Raw genomic sequence first — 25947 nt, 5'->3', positions numbered from 1 at the left:
TGTTTACCTGTCTTACTTTATAGCGAGCATGTGTATCTGGTTTGTATAACGTGAACTACCTGATTTTTCTGCTACATGTTTGGTACCTCATTGGGCGTAAGCTCACCCCCTCCTCGTTATCTTTGTTTTCCTTACAGGAACCTCTTTTGGAAATCATGATTTTGAGAAGCGAGTTGAGCTAGTTAGAAAATCTTTTGTTCTTTTGTATAGCTCCTCGAGAATGAGCAAACTCTAAATGTATTTCGATTCACTGGTTCCATTTGACTCTTAAACCTAGCGACATGTATATATGAAAGCGTTTTCTCCATGTTTAAGCTTGGCGGTCTTCAATCGTTCATTTCTTTTGGGTCCTATCTCGCGTAATATCGGATTTGTGTGATTCGACTCCGTAGTCCTGGCGAGAGCTGGGCAGGCGGTCCGCTGAACCCTTTGGTTCGCCTTAGAGTGAGGTGGGGCTGTCACAGGGTCTACGGACATGTTGGTTCTATATACGTTGACGGAGAGTCAACGGGTTTGGATCAAGTTCTGCCATGGAAATCTGGCTCCTGAGAGCCACCTATATCCTTCCTATTTGAATCATTGTGTCTAACTACTTTACTTTATATCTGGCATGTATACCTGATTGGTTAAACGTGAAATGCCAAGATTTGACTGCTATTATTTTGGTACTTCATTGAGCGTAAGTTCACCCCTTCCCGTTATCTTTGTTTTCCTTTCAGGAGCAAACTTTGAATCCATGATCTTGGAAAAAAAGGTCGAGCTAGTGTAATTAATATTTTGTTAAGCTCTTTTGCAACCGAAACCCGAATCGTATTTTAAGTGTATGAATACTTTGGCTTGTATTTTAGTTTAGTTAATTTGCCAAAGACTCCGATGTAAATATATGTATAAGTATTTAAAGCTATTTCCCCTCTAAGCCTCCATCCATAATCTACGAGAATACCACAATTTATATCTTAATCCAGGTTAATCATGCTTACTAACACCCGAACAAACCACATGAAGTTCCATAGAATCAAATGTCTAGTTCGCCCATGTCCTTTCTAACATAGGCTCTCATCTATTTAGTAGTCGGGCACAAGAATCCCCAAATAAGATAATTCACAACTCGAGCCGGCCGGTCCCAAGAGTAAATCATCCATAGTAACGATTCCTACCCGACATACATATATATCTTTCTCAGGTACCATGATAAAGATTTTTACACTTATAACGTGCACGGTTCATAGCTTATGCTCAAAAGAGCACTTATACCTTTAGACACATTCACGAAATCAGGACCATAACACCACTTGGCCCAAGCTCACTCCGCGCACAGACCACGCGAAGCAGCTCTGATACCATCTGTGACAGCCCCACCTCACGGGTTCGGCGAACCAAAGGGTTCAGCGGACCGTCTGCCCAACTCTCGTCAGGACTACGGAGTCGAATCATACAAACCCAATATAGCACGCGCAGTAGGACCCAAAGAAAACGAACAATCGAAGACTACTAAGGTGAGAACATGCTTACCAAACCATAAAATCATATTCTCGTAAATTGTGGTATTCTCTTTTAGTTGTATCTAGCTGACTGCTACTGTGTGACTGGATCGGTACAGTTGTGTTATGTATATATGCTTTTGATCTGTGTGTACCTCTTGTTACTTGCTTATGCTTATAATTATCTTTAATGTTATATTTCCGCTTCGACCCTAGATTGGTTAGACCAATGGAGGGTACTCGTAGTGGACGAGATCGTGGGTGCGGACGTAAGCAACCCTCGAATGAAAGGGGTAACCGAGAACCAATACCTAAACCAAATCCTGAACCTAGGGTTGACCCAAATGCTCAAGTAGCCGCTGCTATCCAACGCATGACTGATCTGCTAGCCCAAGTAGTGGAACACCAGGGCCAGAACCCTAATCCTCAGCCTGGAAATCCTGGTAACCATATAGAGGGTGAGGATAGAGCCCTTGAAAGATTTCTGAAGTTGAGATCCAAGCACTATGGGATCGTGTTGCAGAGATGGCATACAAGATAGAGTTTCTTATTGACTCCTCGCTGGTTGGGGACATTCCGCATTCTTCTTCAATGTCACTTGATTCCATTCTAGAACAAATTGAAATCATCAAAGCTGAGGCCATGAAGATTATTGATACCGAAAGGCATGATGTCAAAGGTAAGGATGTTACCCAGAGGGTCAATGACATGCCATCACGGATCAATGACGTGGTGGTTGGATTGGAGGACGAGGCAAAATCAATAATCGAGCGACTAACAAGAGGTTCAAGCCAAGTGCAAATTATTCACATTGTGGGTATGGCGGGACTTGGTAAGACAACTTTAGCTAAAAAAGTTTACTGTCATCCGTCAGTTACCTCCCATTTTCATGCACGTGCTTGGTGTACTATTTCTCAAGTTTATCACCAGAAAAGACTGCTGCTTGAAATTTTGACTTGTATTGAACCCGAGCATTCTGATGAATTTCTTGAGAAGTGCGAAACAGATCTAGTTCTAATACTCAAGCAAAAATTGGGTAAGAAGAGATATCTAATTGTTTTGGATGATGTATGGGATATTGAAGCATGGAATGCATTAAAAGACTCGTTCCCTGAAAATAAAGATGGAAATGCAGTTATCATAACAAGTCGAATTCGTGGTGTTGCTCCACAAGATAAATCCGTCAAAGAGCTTCCTCTTCGTCAACTCACTCATGATGAGAGCTGGCGTTTGCTAAAACAAAAGTTATGTCCTCGAAATTACTTGCTGCTTCCAAAATTATGTGAGCTTCGAATGCAAATTGGGGAAAAATGTCAAGGGCTTCCTCTTACGATTGTCATTCTTGCTGGAATTCTGTCAAATATTGGTCAAGATGGTTGGGAAGATGTTGTAGAGAGCTTAAGTGCACACACTGTTTCTACCACTGATCAATGCACTGCTACATTAGAGCTGAGTTACGATCATCTACCAGATAGATTAAAACCGTGCTTTCTTTATTTGGGAGCGTTTCCAGAAGACCAGGAATACACACCCAAGAGTTTGATTCAGTTATGGGTCGCTGAAGGATTTGTGCGAAAATCTCAGATCAAGAGCTCAGAGGATGTGGCAAATGATTACATGATGGATCTCACTGGCAGAAGTTTGATCATGGTGTCCAAAACAAGCTCCATTGGAGGGGTCAAAGCTTGTCGTGTCCACGATCTGTTACATGAGTTTTGCTTAACAAAAGCCAAAGGAGACAATTTTTTCCAACTTGTACGTCGGTATAATGAACTGTATACTCTACACATACCACACTACCTACGCCGCTTGTGCATTTACTCTGAGCCAGAGCACATTCGTGAGTCAAGGCTTTTTTCTCCCACCATACGTAGTCTATTGTTCTTTGCTCATGGTAAAACGAACCAAGAAAAGTCATTTCATGAAAAAAAGTGGTTTGATCATTCATTCATTTTTCATGCCTTCAAGCTTGTTAGAGTATTGGATTTAAGCCAAATTCATTTAGGATTTACTTTTCCCAGAGAAATAGAGTTGCTTGTTCTGTTGAGGTACTTGGCGGTTATGGTTGATATGCTTTCTATCCCGTCATCCATAGCCAATCTTCTGAATTGGGAAACTTTCATTGTGAGATCGGGAATGTCAATTTCACTGCCAGATACCATTTGGAATCTGAAGAAATTGAGGCACTTGCATATAGATGGATTTGATTGGCCCATCGACAATCTTGACAACTCTTCAAATTTGTGCAATTTAGTTTCTTTCTCCGGTGCAATTCCTGGACAAGTTATTCAAAATGTTTCCAAATATCCGCAAGATGAAATGCCAAATTTTGAATGTTGATTCACCTTCTTGGCGTAAAAGGACAACTGTTCTTGGGCTTGACTTTCTAAGTCAACTAGAATCATTCAACTTGGGCATGCTCGGAGGATCTTGTATCCCGGAGTATCAGATTGTGTTTCAATTCTCTCTGTCTCTTAGAAAATTGACTTTGTCAAGCTTTCGGCTGACAAGGAGACAAATGGAAGCAATTGCAAGTCTAACCAATCTTGAGGTTCTCAAATTACTTTGGGCAAGCATTGAGGATAAAATATGGAGCGTGGAAGAAGAGGAATTCCCTAATCTCAGATTCTTGAAATTATATTCTGAAGGCATTGTCACTCGGGAAGCCTGCGAGTGTCCTTTTCGTCGTTTAGAGAAATTAGTATTGCATCACTGTCTTGAATTGGGCTAATTACTCCGAATATGGTCGAGAAAAAAAAAATTCAGACATCTACCGTCCTGACAATAGTCTATTGCAAATCTATGGGTACCGGGCCGTGTCAGCCCGGCACCCAAAAATCAGTCAAATTTTTTTTTGGGTTCTGACATGTCAACCCGACAGCAGGAAAAAAAAAATTTTAAAAGTTGTCGGCTGCTGAGTTGACAAGGTCCGGTAGCCAACAACTTCTGCAAAAAAAAGCTGGCTGCCGGGCTGAGAGAGCTCGGCAGCAAGTCTAATTTTTTTAAAAAAAAAATTTGCAAACTCTCCGTGGAAAGTTCACTTTTCTGCGCATAAGAAGCAGAAGCACTGCAAGGAGGCCAACTCTACTATGTGGAGACGCACAAAGAAGTATATTCGTGTAACAGCCCCACTTTCCCCTAAGGCGAACCAAAGGGGTTAGCGGACTGCCTGCCCAACTCTCGCCAGGACTACGGATCAGATTAGAGCTATCTATTGCGATCCGGAACTTACAAACGAGCGTAAACAGGTCAAAATGGTAAAATAACCCAAAATAAAAAAATGAAATCCGGAGTCGGTCATGAATAGGAACCGATCCGTCAAAACCCAACCGAAAGAGCACGCAAACATTCACATCTGAACTTTAGCGATTACAATCCAAAAGGACATACAAAAAGCTTTCAAAAGATAATACATATACACGGTTTGCCAAATCAAAAGAGAAACGCCCCAAAAGTACACTTAGGGTTTTAATACATGAGCTATACAAAAGATATGTTCAGCTAGCTCAAGTCGGCAACCGATTATCAAATCCAGTCCAAAAGTATTTATTTTTCCTGTAAGGAAAACAAAAGGAACAGAACGGGGTGAGCTTGCGCTCAATGAGGTACCAAACAGATAGCATTAAAATCATGGCATTTCACATTTAACAAATCAGATACACATGTCAGATGTAAAGCAAAGGAACCAATGATTCAAATCAGAAGGATACGGGTGGCTCTCAGGAGCCAAATTTCCAGCGCAATACTTGATCCTAACCGGTTGACTCTCCGTCAACGTATATAGAACCAATGCGTCCGTAGACCCCTCTTATCACCGAATTCCGTCCACCAAACACCCCTTTACCGGGCCCGCTCACCTCAAACGAACAAAAATGGTAATACTCGAGTATACCCGGAATCAAGGGTCTCAATACCCAAAATCCCCGAACAGACTACCGTGGTTCGTTATCTAATCGTCCAGGCCCTTGCCGGCCCGACTCGAACAACTTAGCCACAGGATTGAGCTCATAGGTCATAGAAATCCGAACAGATGCAGACACAGATAACAGATTCAAATTTTGCATAGTAAATTGGCATATGAACAGACTAGAGAACGAGTGTGATAAAGTACACCCTCGTCTCGAACAAATAAACAGATTGCAGAGCAGAAATCAAGTTAAATAGCAATGGAGGGGAGTGGTACACTCACCGGCTTAACTTCAAAAGTTTTCACTTCAGATTGGCCTTAATCGCCAAGAAACCCTAAAATAATCAAAATAAATCAATTGAAGGTTTTACTTCCAGAATCGAGTAAACACAATGCACATGAGGCTCGACTACTAGTCGTATGCCTCGCCAAAATAATTACTAATGCAAGGGTGGAAAACATGATTTTCTTGGAAACAAAAAGGTAACATGAAGACTTAGGCGCAAACAACCCAAAAGCCTTTCATTCTACCAAAAGGCAAATCCAACTTAAAGGAACCAACGGCCTAGAAAATCGGGCAGCACTTCCCCTAAAATTCTTACTTTTCCAGCCATTAAGGCTTCATTATTTTTCTTCAATCACAACCCAACAACACACAGATAAGCATTTCATGTCAAGAGCCGTTCCATAGGCTCACAATATCATAAAACAAGAAACCATACCGAGCCATAAACAACACCAATTCACAACCCCAATAGGGTTTTATAAACATATACCAGCATGAAAGCAAACCAGAAATTAAGAAAGGGCTTTAACCTAAGCCTTGATAAGAAAACCGGATTTGACCTCATAATGCGGTAATGGCACAACTCTCACTACAAATGTCGGATGGGGGTGTAAGACCCACCGATTCGAAGCTATGAAACAGGGCTACAACAATGCAGAAGGGCACTCAATCCAGTTCCTAGCTTAACTAGGTCGAAAGTGCCAAATACTATACCAGAATTACCAAAACAGGTTTGCAAAACACAGAAAACTGTAATTACTATAACTCAGTCTATACAAGTCCAAATGCCGAAATTCCAAAGGCATATGATAGCTAAGACATCCAGTAACATTTCATCAGAAGACACCAACTTCAAAATCCAAACCAAATCCAGTCAAAATAGGCAATTACTATCGCAGTTCCGCACATTCTGTTCACCAAAAACAGCAACAGTAAAAACGGCATAACTCTCTCTATACTACTCCAAATTCCCTGAAATTTTGCAGGCACTTCTTACTCACCAATACCTACAACTTTCATGTTTTGAGAAAAGTCAAATTCGGCCTCTAGCTATGACCTAAAATTTCGGACAGAATAGGGGATTTAAGAACCCTAACTTTTCAATTTTCACACCAAATCCAAAATTGATTGCATTTAACCACAATTCACACTCACTAGAGTCATTTCCAACCATTACAATCCATCATACAAGCACCCAACATCAAGATCATATTAAACCAGAAAAATCATCAATAAAATGAAAAACTTCACCAAATCACTTCAAACCAAGATAAAACCAGAAATTCCAGCACTTCAAGCACTACTAAGCATAATTTAAGCTTCATAGGGTGTAAGAGGGTGTTCAAGCTTCACTTACCAAGAAACAAGAGAGAAGAGGTTGTTGAACACCTTAAACCTTCAACCAAGCTTCAATAAACAACTTACTAGCACTAGAAGGTAAGATTGTATGGAATGGAATTGGATGTAACCAATGTTTTTGGTTGATTTGCAACAAGTAGAAGCTTGAATGGTGAAGAAAGTTTCTTCCTTCCTTGCTCAAGGTGGCCGGCCAACAAGAGAAGAAAAATGGTGATTTTTTGTGCATTTTTTTGATATATAATCCTTTGGTCAAAAAAGTCAAAATTGGGAATAGTAATTCTTAAAAAAACTTCCAATGAGGAGGTGACACTTGTCACCTCCATAAATGCATTCTTATCTTTCTTTCCTCTCTCACATCAATCACTTCACACATTCTACTTATCACTTAACACCCGATAAATTTTAAACAGTATCCGAAACTTAACCTTATTGGCCGAATTTTTCCGAACTTTTCGCACTAGTGGGTCCCACGTCCACTATTTACTCTTAATTTTCTAAAAATTCTCCAATGCTAGAAAAAATCATCTTAAAACTATAATTGCTCATAAAATCCACTAAGAAAATATTTCTAAACCAGAAAATGCAGAAAACATGCAATTAAAGGGAACTAAACCCTAAGAAAATAATTAGGGTTTTACGGGTTCTCACACTCTCCCCCCCTTAAAAGAATTTCGTCCTCGAAATTTCTTATTAACGGAATCTATCAAATCTAAAGTACCCAACGGACCATACCTTCTACGTCCTCAGACGAGTCAGGCTTAACAACACCGTTTATATCTTAATCAAGAGTGATCAGGCTTAACAATACCCGAATAGACCACGCGAAGTTCCATGGAATCACATTTCTAGTTCGCCCAAGTCCTTTTTAACCTAGGCTCTCATCTCTTCCGTATCCGGGCACAAGAATCCCATCTAAGATAATTCACAACTCGAGCCGGCCGGTCCCAAGAGTAAACCATCCTTATTAAAGATTCCTACCCGACATACATACCTAGCTTCCTCGAGTCCTATGATAATGATTCGTACACTTATCACATGCCCGGTTCATAACTTACGCTCAAACGAGCACTTAGACATATTCATGAAATTAGGACCACAACACCACTTGGCCCAGTCTCACTCCGCGCAGAGACCACGCGAAGTGGCTCTGATACCAATTGTGACAGCCCCACTTTCCCCTAAGGCGAACCAAAGGGGTTAGCGGACTGCCTGCCCAGCTCTCGCCAGGACTACGGATCAGATTAGAGCTATCTATTGCGATCCGGAACTTACAAACGAGCGTAAACAGGTCAAAATGGTAAAATAACCCAAAATAAAAAAATGAAATCCGGAGTCGGTCATGAATAGGAACCGATCCGTCAAAACCCAACCGAAAGAGCACGCAAACATTCACATCTGAACTTTAGCGATTACAATCCAAAAGGACATACAAAAAGCTTTCAAAAGATAATACATATACACGGTTTGCCAAATCAAAAGAGAAACGCCCCAAAAGTACACTTAGGGTTTTAATACATGAGCTATACAAAAGATATGTTCAGCTAGCTCAAGTCGGCAACCGATTATCAAATCCAATCCAAAAGTATTTATTTTTCCTGTAAGGAAAACAAAAGGAACAGAACGGGGTGAGCTTGCGCTCAATGAGGTACCAAACAGATAGCATTAAAATCATGGCATTTCACATTTAACAAATCAGATACACATGTCAGATGTAAAGCAAAGGAACCAATGATTCAAATCAGAAGGATACGGGTGGCTCTCAGGAGCCAAATTTCCAGCGCAATACTTGATCCTAACCGGTTGACTCTCCGTCAACGTATATAGAACCAATGCGTCCGTAGACCCCTCTTATCACCGAATTCCGTCCACCAAACACCCCTTTACCGGGCCCGCTCACCTCAAACGAACAAAAATGGTAATACTCGAGTATACCCGGAATCAAGGGTCTCAATACCCAAAATCCCCGAACAGACTACCGTGGTTCGTTATCTAATCGTCCAGGCCCTTGCCGGCCCGACTCGAACAACTTAGCCACAGGATTGAGCTCATAGGTCATAGAAATCCGAACAGATGCAGACACAGATAACAGATTCAAATTTTGCATAGTAAATTGGCATATGAACAGACTAGAGAACGAGTGTGATAAAGTACACCCTCGTCTCGAACAAATAAACAGATTGCAGAGCAGAAATCAAGTTAAATAGCAATGGAGGGGAGTGGTACACTCACCGGCTTAACTTCAAAAGTTTTCACTTCAGATTGGCCTTAATCGCCAAGAAACCCTAAAATAATCAAAATAAATCAATTGAAGGTTTTACTTCCAGAATCGAGTAAACACAATGCACATGAGGCTCGACTACTAGTCGTATGCCTCGCCAAAATAATTACTAATGCAAGGGTGGAAAACATGATTTTCTTGGAAACAAAAAGGTAACATGAAGACTTAGGCGCAAACAACCCAAAAGCCTTTCATTCTACCAAAAGGCAAATCCAACTTAAAGGAACCAACGGCCTAGAAAATCGGGCAGCACTTCCCCTAAAATTCTTACTTTTCCAGCCATTAAGGCTTCATTATTTTTCTTCAATCACAACCCAACAACACACAGATAAGCATTTCATGTCAAGAGCCGTTCCATAGGCTCACAATATCATAAAACAAGAAACCATACCGAGCCATAAACAACACCAATTCACAACCCCAATAGGGTTTTATAAACATATACCAGCATGAAAGCAAACCAGAAATTAAGAAAGGGCTTTAACCTAAGCCTTGATAAGAAAACCGGATTTGACCTCATAATGCGGTAATGGCACAACTCTCACTACAAATGTCGGATGGGGGTGTAAGACCCACCGATTCGAAGCTATGAAACAGGGCTACAACAATGCAGAAGGGCACTCAATCCAGTTCCTAGCTTAACTAGGTCGAAAGTGCCAAATACTATACCAGAATTACCAAAACAGGTTTGCAAAACACAGAAAACTGTAATTACTATAACTCAGTCTATACAAGTCCAAATGCCGAAATTCCAAAGGCATATGATAGCTAAGACATCCAGTAACATTTCATCAGAAGACACCAACTTCAAAATCCAAACCAAATCCAGTCAAAATAGGCAATTACTATCGCAGTTCCGCACATTCTGTTCACCAAAAACAGCAACAGTAAAAACGGCATAACTCTCTCTATACTACTCCAAATTCCCTGAAATTTTGCAGGCACTTCTTACTCACCAATACCTACAACTTTCATGTTTTGAGAAAAGTCAAATTCGGCCTCTAGCTATGACCTAAAATTTCGGACAGAATAGGGGATTTAAGAACCCTAACTTTTCAATTTTCACACCAAATCCAAAATTGATTGCATTTAACCACAATTCACACTCACTAGAGTCATTTCCAACCATTACAATCCATCATACAAGCACCCAACATCAAGATCATATTAAACCAGAAAAATCATCAATAAAATGAAAAACTTCACCAAATCACTTCAAACCAAGATAAAACCAGAAATTCCAGCACTTCAAGCACTACTAAGCATAATTTAAGCTTCATAGGGTGTAAGAGGGTGTTCAAGCTTCACTTACCAAGAAACAAGAGAGAAGAGGTTGTTGAACACCTTAAACCTTCAACCAAGCTTCAATAAACAACTTACTAGCACTAGAAGGTAAGATTGTATGGAATGGAATTGGATGTAACCAATGTTTTTGGTTGATTTGCAACAAGTAGAAGCTTGAATGGTGAAGAAAGTTTCTTCCTTCCTTGCTCAAGGTGGCCGGCCAACAAGAGAAGAAAAATGGTGATTTTTTGTGCATTTTTTTGATATATAATCCTTTGGTCAAAAAAGTCAAAATTGGGAATAGTAATTCTTAAAAAAACTTCCAATGAGGAGGTGACACTTGTCACCTCCATAAATGCATTCTTATCTTTCTTTCCTCTCTCACATCAATCACTTCACACATTCTACTTATCACTTAACACCCGATAAATTTTAAACAGTATCCGAAACTTAACCTTATTGGCCGAATTTTTCCGAACTTTTCGCACTAGTGGGTCCCACGTCCACTATTTACTCTTAATTTTCTAAAAATTCTCCAATGCTAGAAAAAATCATCTTAAAACTATAATTGCTCATAAAATCCACTAAGAAAATATTTCTAAACCAGAAAATGCAGAAAACATGCAATTAAAGGGAACTAAACCCTAAGAAAATAATTAGGGTTTTACGGGTTCTCACAATTCGGGCACCGGAGAAAGCGAATTATGTATGAATAAAAAATGTTATATATTTTAAAATTATAATAAAAGTCCTCTTAAAAATTTATTCATCATCATCTAATGTCCAATACTTATATTTGATAAATTAAAATAGTTAATTAAATATTCTATTATAATATAAGTAACTATATGTCATTGAGTCGAATGAATAATATTTTCTTTTTTCTTTTTTTGGCATTTCAACTAGTTGTCTATTAAGTTTCAATTGAAATAAAGATTTTATAATTATTTAAATTATTCAATAAAATTATCAATTTAAGATGAACATAAATATAAATACATTAAATTGTATTATTGAAATATTTAATTTAATATGAAGGAAAGACAAGAAGAAATGGCAAGAAATTTTTAAAAAATTCATGTGAGTTCTTTATATTGGTAATCACCTTTATTTGTTATTATAATCATAATACCTGATCATAACCGATTGAAACTCATATCCTAATACTATTTACAACTAAAGTTACTATATACTCAAATTAAAATTTTCTTTTTTTCACTAAATTTTCTTTTATATATGATGTATGTGTTATCATTTTTTGATAATTAATATAACGAAAAGATGCTCTTTAGACTAATATGTCTTGACAACGTGGATTACTTTTAAGGATTTGAATGAGAACTAGACCCTATTTTTTATGTATTCAATCTAATTCACATAATATTTCATTTGAAATATAATTATTTAAAACATAAGAGACCAAAAAATATGAAGTCAAACTTTTGACTAATTCTAACTTGATTTGACCGTTATATATTATAGTTTTGTATTAGTTGTCCTAAATTTGGCTAAAATAAAAAATTTGCAAGGAGATAATTATTTTGGTCAAAATATTACGGATTAGTTTAACTCATAGACCAAATGTTGGAGGGACCAAAATTGCACATGTTCCTTTATTTTAATCATATTTGATATCCTAACCCTTTCTTTTATATTTACGCCTCAATTATTTCAAATATGAAACTCAATTAAAAACTAAAATCTACCACAATATTTGTTTTGACATGTACAAAATTCACTAAATAATGTTGAAAATTTCACCCATTTTCCAATACAACAATTTCGTTCTTATTTTTATTAAAAATTTATGCCGATTGACGTACTAAATCCGACTGTTTTTGGAGTTAATTAAATTACGTTTCCAAATTCGAACAATAGAACTAGATGAAAACAGAGATTTGTTAAATCAATAATTACTTCTATAAGATGTTAAACTAAACAAAGGCCGTTTTAAACAAAAAAATCTCATTCATTTTGCAATAAGATGCAGTTCTCAAATTGTTGAAAAATTATTTGTTAAAATTGTTATGTAATTTTTAATGTACTATATAATTTTATAAATATAAATTTATTGTGCAATATAAAAACAAAATAGGCAAAAAAATGAAAAGCAAATTAGTCACGGGGTGCTCAACATCTACCTGCCAGCCTTTTTTTTTTTGTCCATAAGCCCCGATTCAACGTTTGCAAAATTTTTTTTTTTAAAAATTAACCAGCTTTTTTTGCAGAAGCTGTCAGCTACCGAGCCTTGTCAGCCCGGCAACCGACAACTTTTTTTTAAAAAAAAATTTTTCCCGCTGCAGCCCGGCAGCGATGTCAGAGCTCAAAAAAAAAATTTGACTGATTTTTGGGTGCCAGGCTGACACGGTCCAATACCCATAGATTTGCAACAGACCATTGTCAGGGCGGTAGATGTCCGAATTTTTTTTTTCTCGACCATATTCTGAGTAATTAGCCCTTTGAATTGAAGGGGATCCCGCCTTCTTTGGGGAATATTTGCGCTCTTAAAATGATTGAGGTGTCTCATTGTAACGACTCTGTTGCAACTTCAGCAAAGGAAATTCAGGAAGAGGATTTGGAGATCCTTGTATCATCCTGATCCTCATTTAACATGTGCTATTTGTAATACTTTACTTCTGTACTTATTTTACTGGTTGTGTTGCATCATTATAGCATCAAGATGAAGTTATTCGTGTTTTCTTAATACCTTTTTCCAATCGTGTAATGGGATTTCAACAAGATTTCAATGGATGAAGCCACTGCTTATTTCAATGGAGTCATATTTTTAAAGATTATTTTGCATTTTTTAAAAGTTACTGCTTTGTTCATTTGTATGGTACAAATTCATCAATCTTTTGACATAATTTGTATGATATGTCTGGGACTAGGCAATTTATCAATTCTTTTTCATAGTTTATTTTTACAATATTTGGTTTTTTTCGACTTCTGCAATGATGCATCACATCATATAATCAGCTACTTCGGTCTCTCAAGTCTAGCACTTAAGAGTCCAGTTTAATCCTATGTCGTGTATGGACAAATTCTAGAGCCATTATTACATCATTGACAAATCAGAATTCTATGAACTCCCTAATTCCACTTTGCACACTATAAATCTTGTAAATTCGCACTTTGTACCATCAAACTTCAATATTACAACCTAGGTTTGCACATCCATACCATTTGACCCTTTAAATTAAGGATAAACTATTTAGGAAGCCCTTAACAATTCCAATGATCTCAAATCAGCCTATCATCTATTTTGAGTCTCAAATTGGTCTCTTGACACTAAAAAACATCAAATTTGGATCCTTAAGTCCGTCTCACCATTGAAGTTGATGGATCTAAGGACAAAATTTAGCGGATCTAACGGTGAAAACAGATTGAAAGGTAAAAATATTGGCATTTTTTTTTACTCGAGAGGGACCAACTTTGGACTTAAAATAGACAAGGAGCTAATTTAAGATAATTAGAATAGTTTAAGAACTCTTTGGGTCCTTCATCCTTAAATTAAACACATAGAGAAAATTGAAAAATTTTATGCACGCACCGCTGATTAGACTTCATGTACCTAGTCATAATGTCAAATTTCATATTGTACCTTAACTTGTTACCTAATCCCACATTAGACCCCCAAATTCTAGTTTTTGGAAGCACAGCCCCTAATTGGGTTTCGATCTATTGTCACACACTTTTAAAATGTGCAATGGGTATAAATAGACTTTTACTCGATATTTTACCCATCTCGCTTACCATCAAATATGTAAAGACAGGAATATTTCTATAAATACAATGAAAAATATACATACATATGCCTTGCATTTTGTGTCATTAGGGGGTTATTTGATAACATAATTTTCTTACATTTTAATACATTAAGAAGCACCTAATTTGTATACAAAATTTTAAATGAAAATTGTATCACTTAATTAGCTGGATTAATGAAGTATAATATATATTCACCCAACACTTTTTCATACACAGATCCATATTCTCTCTCCCAAACAAACTGATAAAGACCTTCATTGGTTGTAGTCAGAGCTGAATTTAATAAACCGGCTAGGTATGCGGTTCAATCCATTGAATATTGCACAATCACTAAGAGGCTTTAAATGGGCATCCAACAAGCAAAAGGTTTTCGAAGCAGGCTAAATCTGTGCTGCATGTTTAAATCGATTTTATTAGTGTATTAATTTACTCTCCATATCTAAAACGAAACATGATCCACACCTTGAAAATAAATATTTTATTCTACTAATCATAAAGTCTCTTGAGATATTATATATGCTTTATTCTTTTAGAAGAAAATATATTTCTTCTGAAAAAAATAATTGCTATTTCTTCTTTAAAAAGTACATTGGGTATTATCCAATTAAAATTGTTGGTTTTAATTTTAGTCCGCCAAAATAGTTCAAAATTATAATTTGAGCAAATTGAAGAACTTATTCCAAATTGGTAATTCAAATTGAGCAAAGCATCTAATTTAGTCTATGTTTTAGGCATATTCCAATTTAGTATTACAAACCTTTTCTAATAAGATCAATTACACCAATAATGGATAACAAACTATGGAAGGATCTAACAACAAAAGGAGGAAACTGAGCAACCACTTTTTTGTCCTTGTATAAAAAGCTTTCACGCATTAATTATTTGGGAAATATAAGTGTAACTGATTGTTTAGTCCTGCTGAATTCGTTGTTTTCTCACTAATGAAATGCGTGAAGTTTCTTTGATGTAGCATGAGCAGAACAAAATACACTTTTTTCATCATAATTAGGTTGGAGGCCCCGTGCAATGAGCAAGATTGGGTACCTGTGGAAATCACAATATATTGTAAAATCTTTTAGGAATTTTATTGTATTGATAGCTTCGGACGCACCCATAGAACTTTTATGTTTGAGTAGAAAAGGCTGTTGCATAAACATATGAAACTGGCACCCCATAAGTCCTTTTTTTCTGAAGGCCGTGTGTATGTTTAACTATCCCCTAGAACTATATTTTCAAGCTACCAAATTTAACTTCAAAACATTATTTTACCAAATCAAAAACTTTCTTAAGATTACAAATTGTGTTTGAGGTAGATGGTCATCACTATTCTATCACAGAAATGTGGAACGACTTTGTAAAGGCTCGTCGAATGCCAATCTAATTAAAGGTGTTCTCAAGGATCTGAGAGATTTTCATCTGCAATATATAATCTTCACTCTCTTTCTAGTCAGATACTTTCAAATACTTTGTCTTTCAAATCCTTTGTGTATTGCCTCATAGCTTCTTGATTAATAGATTCGTGCTTCTCTGAGACGGTCAAGAATTCAAGATACATGATGATTTCCGATGATAAGTGACCGTAGTTTTTGTCATCTTGAAGTTGTATAACAAGAGGCTTATTTTTCAAAGTAAACAATACGACAGAACTGACACATGAAGAGATATTCGAACTCAAAAATAAGATAGTCATGAAATTATATGTGCATAGATCTTAGCAGAATGGCTCTACTCTTTGATATTGAAACTTGGAAGTAGTTAGTCTAACAGAGGTAACTGGTAAAAATCATGCATTAAATGCTCGACTGACTGGATATACTTGAAAGCTTTTTGAATTAATTAGTAATTTAAATAATTTCAATCACAAAAGAACTAAACCAACGAATACACATATTAATATGAAAGACACCAAGTCAAAAATCTACAAACACAAACAACAATCAAATCATGTACACCCAATGAAAAATCAAATCCCAAATCACATTGCAGGAAGAACTAGATAAAAACAACTACTTGAGCCATACTTTATCCAGGATATAATTCCGATACAGTCTAAATCCCATAATTTGCAAGAACAATTATATTAAACTTTATGGAGCATTTTATACTATTATGAACTAACTTAGCCGTGTGAAGAACCTAAATGCAGAAAAAATGAAGATCATTATCAACGCACATACCTTTCTCGCTTTTGCAATGTCCTGCTGAATTGCCATCCAACAATTCATTGAACCTATGTAAGAAAATACCTTAGCAGAGGAAAAGAAGAATAAGAGAGGGAAACTGTTTACAAGCTAAATAACTTTGCGGAGGATCCGACACCACAAAAAGGGGAGGGAGAAAAAACACAAAGCAAGATAGCACCTATGAAAAACCATAGGAGGCAACTGAGGCCAATGATGAAGATCTTTATTAGTAAACCATGAAACAACCATAATTTAAGATCGGAAGAAGAAAGATCATACAATCATAAGCGTTGGGGAAAAACGGAAGAACAAGAAATGCCAATTGATAAATGAGTGAACAATTACGAATTAACCATTACTTATACAATAATTAATTCAATTCATTGCAGCTAGAGGACTGAAATGACTAAAAATCCAGCACTTTATTAGAATCAAAACCCTTAGATGGTGAATCCAAAGGACATATCATTACTTCGACACAACCTTTGCAATTTAATGACAGAAGCTGTCAAGACTTTGAACACAAAACTGGCAAAACTGTAATTTTATCAACCCATAAGGCATAAATCATTTATACCAGATGCAATAGAGTTGGGCCAGATTTTTTTCACAAATTACAAATATGTTCCTAAGGAGGCAGACAAAAATGAGAAAACGAGTGCAAATCAAATTTCGTCTTATGCAATGTAAGCATAGGTAGGGACTATGTAGCTCTCTTTAGTTCCTTTGCAATTGGATCCTCCCATAGTCAAATGACATTGACTTCGATAAAATAAGTGGAGAAACAGATTAATAACCTATGATTAGATTGAGATGCCAGGAATCAAAGATTTTGGGTCCAAATTCCTTTGCCTCTTCTCTACTTCTTAAATCTCACTCCTCCCCTATTGAAAAATTTTAAAAATAAAAAAATAAAAAACCTATGATTTCAGATATATACCAATCCATTTTCTTTCTTCCAACTGTTGTGGGTCTAGGTATTAAATGTTATTGTTTAGCATTCAGTGGATTTAAGGTACAAATGGTTAATGACCAAAAATCACAATTATTCTTAAGTCAAATCATTAGTAACATATGATTTCGGGTATATATATCAATCCATTATTTTTCTACCAACGGTTGTGGGCCTAAGCACCATGCCTAATGCATTCAGTTTCCATAGTTATGGTAGCAAGGACATATATTTTGGAGTGATTGGTTAAAATGGTGATTATAGGATTCAAAATGGAATGAGTTGATCACCGAACTTTTCTTTTGACAAGTCACTCAACTCTCTAAAATGAACATTTTAAAGGAGGGGAAGGAAGGGGAGGGGAGAGGGTGCAGTGGTGGTGTTGTGCAACAATAGCTGTGGGTGAGTGGGTGGTAGTGGAGGAGGAGGAAGAGGAGAAGGATGATGTTGTTGGTGGTTTTTTTTTTTGTTGTATTTATCGCCTATGAAGTTTAGCCAAAGTACGGATCCACCCCCAAAGTTTGGTTTTTTTTTTTAAATAAAAAATTATGTTAGTCAGAATAGGATCTTGATTTACAGGCTAAATTGGTCAAAATGATCATAGAGGCTCATTTTAGGGAGTTGAGTAACTTTTTTTGCTTAAAAAAAATCGATGAGCATTTTGAATAGTTTAGTGATCATTTTGACCATTTACTTGAATTTTAACTTCTGCAAGAAACATGAGTAAAAGTTAAATTTCTTCACTTTCCCCCACTTATAGACAAGTATTTCAAAACTAGGATCCAGTATCGTTGATCATAAAGGTCCAGTATATTGCTTTTTCCTCGTGCCAATATGTTGTGACTTCCTGGTATACGCAAGGATTGGCCGGTTCATATCTTGGAAAGCTACAAATGTCTTGACTCAGTGAAAGATCATTCCTTGTTGAGTTTTATGTCGAGACAAACATTACCCTGATTTTTTGATGAATTTTTTCATATATGCCCTCTACCGTGACGGAGTTTTTATTATTTTTCTTTTTCCTTTTTTAGAGTAGCACCGTAATGGAAACTTTTTTAGGGTACCATCTTAATGACAAAATCTTTTACTTTTAGAGTGCCACCCTAGTGGAAACTATTTTAGGCTACCATCTTAAAGACAAAATTTTTATATGGATCACCTTGATGGAAACTTTCAGATTATTTATTTTTTCGAAAGGCTAAACCTATATTATGTCACAAAAGTTCGTGAAGTCTTTTTCTCCCTCTGAATTGTTATCACCTCCATTTCGACTCTAGCTCAAAGAAGAATACTTTCGAGTTCTCTGCCAAGGAAAATCCTTCTAGTCAACTGGTAAATCATCATTTTTTTGGGCAAATTACTTATAACTCCCCTATAATTTTACATAATATCAAATGATCCCCCTAAGGTTTCAAAATAGTCACATAACCCTCCTATAGTTTTATTATGTAAAGTGAAAAATGAATGAAAAGTACAATCAATTACAGCATTTATACTAAACGTGCTCTAAAAGGGTGTGTAATAAAATCTTAATTTTCATGTAACCCACTTATAATTTGTGTAAATATTCACTTCACCCCCTTGGGATTTTTGCTTTTATCCATGTAATCCCCCTATACTTTTATACAAAGTTGTTAAGCTATCGATTGATTTAGTATTTAAATAAAGGCACTATTGGTATTTCAATTAACGATGTTACATAGGCTATTTTTCATCAAATTTTCACTTTACATAAAACTATAGGAGGGTAAAGCGAATATTTTGAAATGTTAGGGAATCATGAGGCAATAGACCAAACCATAGGGGGGTTATATGTAATTTATCCTCTTTTTTTTTCGTTTAGCCTTTGCGGTGGCAAATTACTTTGTTTACTTTGACATTCTTTTAAGTTCCTGATTTACCATGATCGTTGTGTTGTGACTCTATGCTATAGCCAGTTTATTTCTAAAAGAAAAGAAAAATATCAAGTTCAAAGGTAAAGGGGCTTTGGTGATTCTTTCTAATTGTACTTTTCAGTTTTTTTGACCAAAAAATACTCTAGTATTTGCTACAACGGAGATATAGAAAACAACCAAGTTAAAGAATACTACAAGACGAAGACTATGACATAACTACTTGTTATCTGGATCTCGTTTGGTACCAATTGGGTAATTACGTTCGATTCCGTCATCCAAATTTATGCATCAAGAAGAATAAGAACAAACCAAACTGAGCAGACTCTGGTGGGGCTTTCTATTATCGCAATCTGCCAAAATCATTTAATTAAACTCTGTAATCGGGTATTTTAGGATTAGATTCAAGAGTGGAAGTCTCTTACGCTAATAATACATTGTTGTTGTGCTTTTGGACAATGTTTTATGTTTCAAAAATATTTAGCAGAATTTTTTCAACTATATATTTTGTTTGTCTTCAATTGTGTCTTTATTCAGCGGACCCCAGCCTTCAAGGCTTTCGCCTTGCTCGGATTTGGACAAAGGCAAATGCCTAGCCAATGTTCCTGCCTACCAAAACACTTCCCCGGCCATTATCCATTCTTGTTTCTTTATTAATTTTCCCAACCCAGGCCATTATGTTTTGACCTAATAACTTTGCGATGTACTAGACTATCTTGCTGAAGATAAATGTCGATTGTTGTGAGTCATGCCCCAGGAAACTGGAGTTAGTCGATGGTAATATAGCATTCATGTTAGATTACATGCTGTTTGTTGTGTCATTCATTTTTAAATGCTATTTTTCTTACTTGTGCTTGTTGTTTCTGTTTTTGTTTCCCTTCCGTCCTACGTGTTCTTTCACTTGAAAAGAAGTTAGTCGCTGTTACGGGCGAAGTAGAAACCAAAGATAGGAAAAACTGCAAAATTCTTAGGCTACGAAGGAGGGCGAAAGAATTTCAACGACCATGCCGATAAGGAAAAGTCCAAGAGCTCAAAGCCCGTCACGGATAAATGCCCTGAACGCAAAAATTTTCCAGAAAATGGGAGAAAGAAATCGTGGTTATCCTCAAGATGAGAGTCCTTAGAAGGGAGAAAATAGTCAGGAGCCCAAAGCTTTTGTAGCACCTCAAGTTGATCCAAAAGTCTGCAGGGATCCTCGTTGGAAACTCCATCAAAGATGACCAATCGTTCATAATATGGCACCCTCAATTGACTAGACTGATCATCCTCACCACACGGGCGGTTTTTAACTTTTTTTCCTAGAAGTGGAAGCGGAAGTTAACTTTTTAACCATGAAAACGCTTTTCCATATGATTACCCAAGGATGGAACCACCTGGATACTCTGGGAGCTATTACTATGGGCCAATATTTGATGACTATTGTTACCATGATGATGCCCCAAATCCTAGGCATTGGGCCCATATGTAAGGTTCAGGAGAATGGAGGTTTCCAGTTCGTGAATACTTCATTTGTTGAAAAGTTTCTAAATGAGTTTGATTCACAGTTTACTTAGGTTCTTTTGTTTGCTATGCCAAACTATCTATTCCAGAATTGGTATTGTGACAACATACTAGCAGATGATTCTAGTTGATAAAGTTGATAAGTTACACTTAGTGTAGCAATAGGTGATGGAATCCGAAAGTTCATCAGGACAAATTTACATTTTTCTGTTATCTTATGAAGCAACTGTCATTTTGTGTGATTCTTTTGGTTCGATTTGATCATTGAACTTTTTTCCTTTTGTCAAAAGCGTCACTCAATTCCCTAAAATATGTTTCTAAAATTATCTTAACCAATTTAGCTGGTAAACCAATAGAGAAAAATGCAGACTTGACCTACCATTATGTTTAGAAAGAAGTACTTTGATTATTGAAATAAGGAGGCAAAAAATTGGGTGACAAGTGTCACGCCTATGTAATAATAAATTCCTACTCACAAAGATATTTATTCGATTATAATGGTAAGTAGAGTCATCTCCACAGGGATTAGGAGAAAAATTTGTTTCTTTATAAGTAAAAGCTAATCTGGGGGGTACTGGAGAATTAAAACTAAAGTAAATAATCATCCTAACTAAAATAATTAAACTAAAGTAAATTAAATTTAAATCAAGGATTAACAAACTTTAGTCAAGGAAATAACTCCAGATGTGATTCATACAACTATTCATCGATGTAAGAATTATTTCAATTAGTTGCTAATAAACAGGTTATAGTTGTCATATACGCGATAAACAACCAACTTTTCTTTAGTGTCTCGATAGTTAAGGTACGTCCGTTAACTACTTCCCTAATCAAAAAACAATGCTAGGTACACCCGTAGAATTTAATTTCCTGATTGGATTAAGAACTAGAAAAGCCTTGTTCCAATCAATAAATACACTACTAGAGTTTATTTAAATCAGATCGTATGTCTCCCTAGTATAGCACCAATCACATTAGTCGTCACTAATTTAAGATAATTAAACAATTACAGATTTAACTGTCCTAACTGGCAATAGTTTGTCAAGTTGAATTAAATATCGGGCACCCTTGATATTCAATCAACAAAACAACCATGAGAAATTAAATCAAAAAGCATATGAATACTAATAAATAACTAAATTAATAAAAATAATTAGATCTCACAGATGTAAATGAACCAAATCCTTCGTTAATTCTTGACTAGAAAAAGAAAGTTTAGCTACGCATCATCGGAAGAAAATCCGCACAATCGATTGAAGTAATTTTCATAAGCATCCGATAATGTAACAAAATGTAAGAGAAAGAAAAAACGATGCAGATGGCCAAAGTTCCCTGTCGTGACTAGTCACCCGCAATTCTACTTCTTGCCGAAGTCTTAATCCCACGAGAATTCGGCCTTCTTTTTCTCCCCATTTTCCTACTTCGTGTATCCTACTACTAATGAAACGTATCTCTTTAATAAAAGAAAGAAACTGCAAAATATAATTGAGTGTGTTTGGATTGAAAAGATTTGAAATAAAATAATTTGCTTCATAAATTTCAATCACTTTTTTATCTTTCCAATCACCTTTTTATCTCATATACATTGTCGCGCCCCACTTTTTGAGTTGTGAAAGTAGTGTGTATGTGAACGCGTGTGAAGATGAAAATAAAAGGCCGTGGGATTGTGAAATGCGACGGTTTGGCCAAAATATAATTCAAAAAGGGTTTTTTTTTTTTGGATGGAAAATGGAGTCGCCACTTGGTATAGAGTTAGGGTGTACCAAGTCACCCAAAAAGCGATTTTTTGGAAAGAAAAGTAAACAAACCCTTTTTAAACAATTTTAGGTCTACGTAACCAAAGAAAGGGATCGGGGGTCACATTTGATAAGGGAGAAGGCAAAGGCAAAACCTAAGGCACTCCCTTACCCTAGCCAAAGCTAGTTGCGTGACTTCGCCCTTCTTTTCTTAATTCTTCTACCCAAAATATGCGTTGCATGTTGGATGTGACTAATGGATATGAAAAAAGAAAAATGCAATCCTAAATCTAAAATGTCTCTTATGAGGCTTTTTGGTCCCAATCACATGAATTGTGATGGCCAGTAAGGAAAGTCCTCATAGAGGTCACGAATAATGCAAATGAAGACCCAAATATAAGTGCAAGTGTGCAAATGTAAGAAAAGTGCAATGTGTGCAAATGTAAGAAAGGTGCAATGTGTGCAAATGTAAGAAAAGTGCAATGTGTGCAAATGTAAGAAAAGTGCATGTGTGCCAATTGAGAAAATGAAGGTGTTTGTGTGCAAGTGGATGAAAATATAGTATAAATAGTAGTAAATGCATATAAGTGCAATTGGGTGCAATTTGTGAGGTAGAAAATAAATAAGTGATAGGGAAAGAAGAGAAGTGTGTGAACATGGCATGTGGAGTGAGAAAAATATAAGTAGTAAGAAAATGTAGACAAAAATGAAAAAGTGATATGGTAAAATGGAGGTGCATGAACCTAGAGGAGTGCATCAAGTCGGGTACGGGAATGACTTCTAACTTCATGATTTTGATTTTCCCTTTGATTAGAAGGAAGAACTAGCGTGCTAAGGCTATTTTGTAGCCACACTCGCTCGTTTCCCTTACCGAAAGGGGACTCTCAAGCAAATGTACCCTATAACTAGCATGAGGATGCAAAAACCTAAAATGAAGGGGAAAGGATTGGAGGAGCATGCCAAATGCTAAAAAACTAAGAAAAATGTATGAAATGTAGTGAAACATGCAAATATGCACTAACGAGAGGGGACGGCCTATTGGGTCTAGCATTGGGCTAGCCATTTTCTAGAATTCTCTCACAAGCATTGGACTTGCGAGAGCTCGAGGGAAAAAACCATGGCCAGCGTTGGACTAGCCACGGTGACGCATTCATCCATCACATTCATCTACGATTATAGAAAGCAAGTAGACATGCCAATCACCTATAAACACGTAGCACATAACACTTAGCATGCTCGACTAAATGCAAGAGCCTAATAAAGCAAATTAACATGTAGCAACAAAAGCAAGCAATCAAGCTAATGAACCTATTACATTGGCTAACTAAAATAAATGGGGAAGGGGAAAAGTGAATAAAAATGCTCTCTAAGCCCTATCTATTACAAGCCAAGAGGTGTACACATACCCCATAAAAGAATAACTTAATAAAAGCAAAAGTAAATGAAATGAATGAAAGGAATTAAGGAAGAGCAAGGAAAGAAAAGTAGACATACAATTCTCACTTAGCACGTTGGATCACATAGAGGAGAGACAAAAAAGATAAAAGAAGTTATACCTCCCTCGCGATTAGGGGTGGCAATTTTCGACACGACCTGAAAACACGACACGAACCTAACACGAAATTAATGGGTTTGGGTTGAGGTTTTAGGAATTCGGGTCAGAATCGGGTTGGACCCGATGAACCCGAAAAGAAAACAGGTCGATTTCGGGTCAACCCGTGGTGACCTGATATGACCCGTTTACGAATTAAAAATAATTTAATAAACATAAAAATAATTTTATCTAACTAAACTAAGTTATTCTTTTTTTCAAAGGCATTAATTACTTAATCCTAAATGAATTTATTTAATTTGTGTGAAGTTGAAATTATTATATTTGGACAAATAATATATTATATTATTTTTTACTTTTATATTGTTTTAATTTATTTTATATTTTGTTTGGGATAAAACACTTTTACGGTGTTTAATTTATTTTAGATTTGGTTTGGAATTATTTATTTAAATTTTTATTACTTGATTATGTAATTAGTTTTGTGAGAAATTGATTTTATTAGAAATTACAGTGATAAATTAATAAATTAAAATTAAGTTTCGGGTCATTTCGGGTCGACCCGTCAACCTGCCAACCTGAAATTTTCGGGTTCGGGTCAGCATACCTGACCCGTCACGGGTTGGCGGGTCGGGTTCGGGTCAACAGATTTTCTGACGGGTTGACCCGAACCCGACCCGCCAACCTGATTTGGACCCGAATTGCCACCCCTACTCGCGATGGTAATCAAATGAAGGAAAAATGGCTTCAAAACAATAAAAAGGTCAAGGTACCACTTTAATTAAGAAAAAATTAAAAGAAATGTGCAAAACAAAGCTCACTTGACCATAAAGCCCCTAAAGTCATGACTTAAGTGCAATTGAAACAAAGCATAGTAATTAATTGAAACAAACCAACAATGACGTTGTAAAATTAAAACTACCAAGGACCAAATTGAGGAGATTATTCAATTGGTTGGGTCATAGTAGAACAAGGGGAGACTTGGGGGGCCAAAGTGTAATTTTTTAGAAATTATTCATGCATGCAAATGAAAGCTTCTCGGCAAACAGGTTTTGCTTCTATTATTTAGAGAAATTTCTAATTTTGTGATGAATTTTAAAAAAATTCTACAAAAGGGGTGATTTTGGCAATGAATTCCGTCCGGAGGTTCTTCGCATTCGCGAAATGCGAGCTCACTAGAGCTCGCATTTCGCGAATGCGAGGTTAGAATAGAGCTCGCATTCGCGAAATGCGAGCTCTACTCTGTAGTTCTTCTTAAACTATCCATCATGTCAGGTTCTTGTAGGAGGCATAAGTTCATGCTCTTCAGTCTTCTTCTTGCTTTGATTCTCATCTCATCAGAAGCATCAAGATTTCCAAAGGATATGTGGAAACAGATGCTGCCTAAAAGGCTTCCATCTCCTTCTTCAGCTCCCTCGAGAGGATCAAATTCTGTAGCTACTGCATCTACAGATAGTGAACTGCATCTAAAAGGTCTTACGAAGAACTTGATCTTGCCTTGCCTTTAGTTGAACTTCCCGAGTGGCAGATCAGTTGCAGGAGTTCATTCAGGGGATGAGGAAGGTGACATAACCAAAGAGCAGGGGAGGGCTAAGCATAAGAAGACTCAGGAAAGCTAACAGAGCAGTTTTAGCTAAACTGAGTTGGGACATGATACAGAACAAAAAGTCTCTCTGGGTTGAGGTGATCAAAGGGAAATATTGCAGAAACCAAGAAGTGCATTTTCAATACAGACCTGGGTCTTCTCATGTGTGGCGCAGCATTCTAGC

The 25947-nt window shown here is 36.6% G+C and overlaps 1 protein-coding gene across 1 annotated transcript; it reads left to right on the top strand.

Moving 5' to 3' along the window:
- Positions 1 to 1710: 1710 nt before the first annotated feature.
- Positions 1711 to 25686, top strand: LOC113696729 (putative late blight resistance protein homolog R1B-17). The gene is made up of 3 exons (XM_027216109.1): positions 1711 to 1939; positions 2005 to 3816; positions 25454 to 25686. The coding sequence occupies exons 1-3, from the start codon at positions 1711 to 1713 to the stop codon at positions 25684 to 25686; spliced, it is 2274 nt and encodes a 757-aa protein (XP_027071910.1).
- The last annotated feature ends 261 nt before the right edge of the window (positions 25687 to 25947 follow it).

Source organism: Coffea arabica, chromosome 6e (genome assembly GCF_036785885.1).
Source record: "Coffea arabica cultivar ET-39 chromosome 6e, Coffea Arabica ET-39 HiFi, whole genome shotgun sequence".
Lineage (NCBI taxonomy): Eukaryota > Viridiplantae > Streptophyta > Magnoliopsida > Gentianales > Rubiaceae > Coffea > Coffea arabica.
This window is presented reverse-complemented; position numbering and strand designations above follow the sequence as displayed.

Excerpts from the sequence above, each read along its gene's own strand:
- LOC113696729 (XM_027216109.1), top strand. The coding sequence starts at position 1,711 with ATGGAGGGTACTCGTAGTGGACGAGATCGTGGGTGCGGACGTAAGCAA. Across the intron at positions 1,940-2,004 it reads TCCTGGTAACCATATAGAGG|AGATGGCATACAAGATAGAG; the intron begins GTGAGGATAGAG and ends ATCGTGTTGCAG. Across the intron at positions 3,817-25,453 it reads TGAAATGCCAAATTTTGAAT|GTTCTTGTAGGAGGCATAAG; the intron begins GTTGATTCACCT and ends CCATCATGTCAG.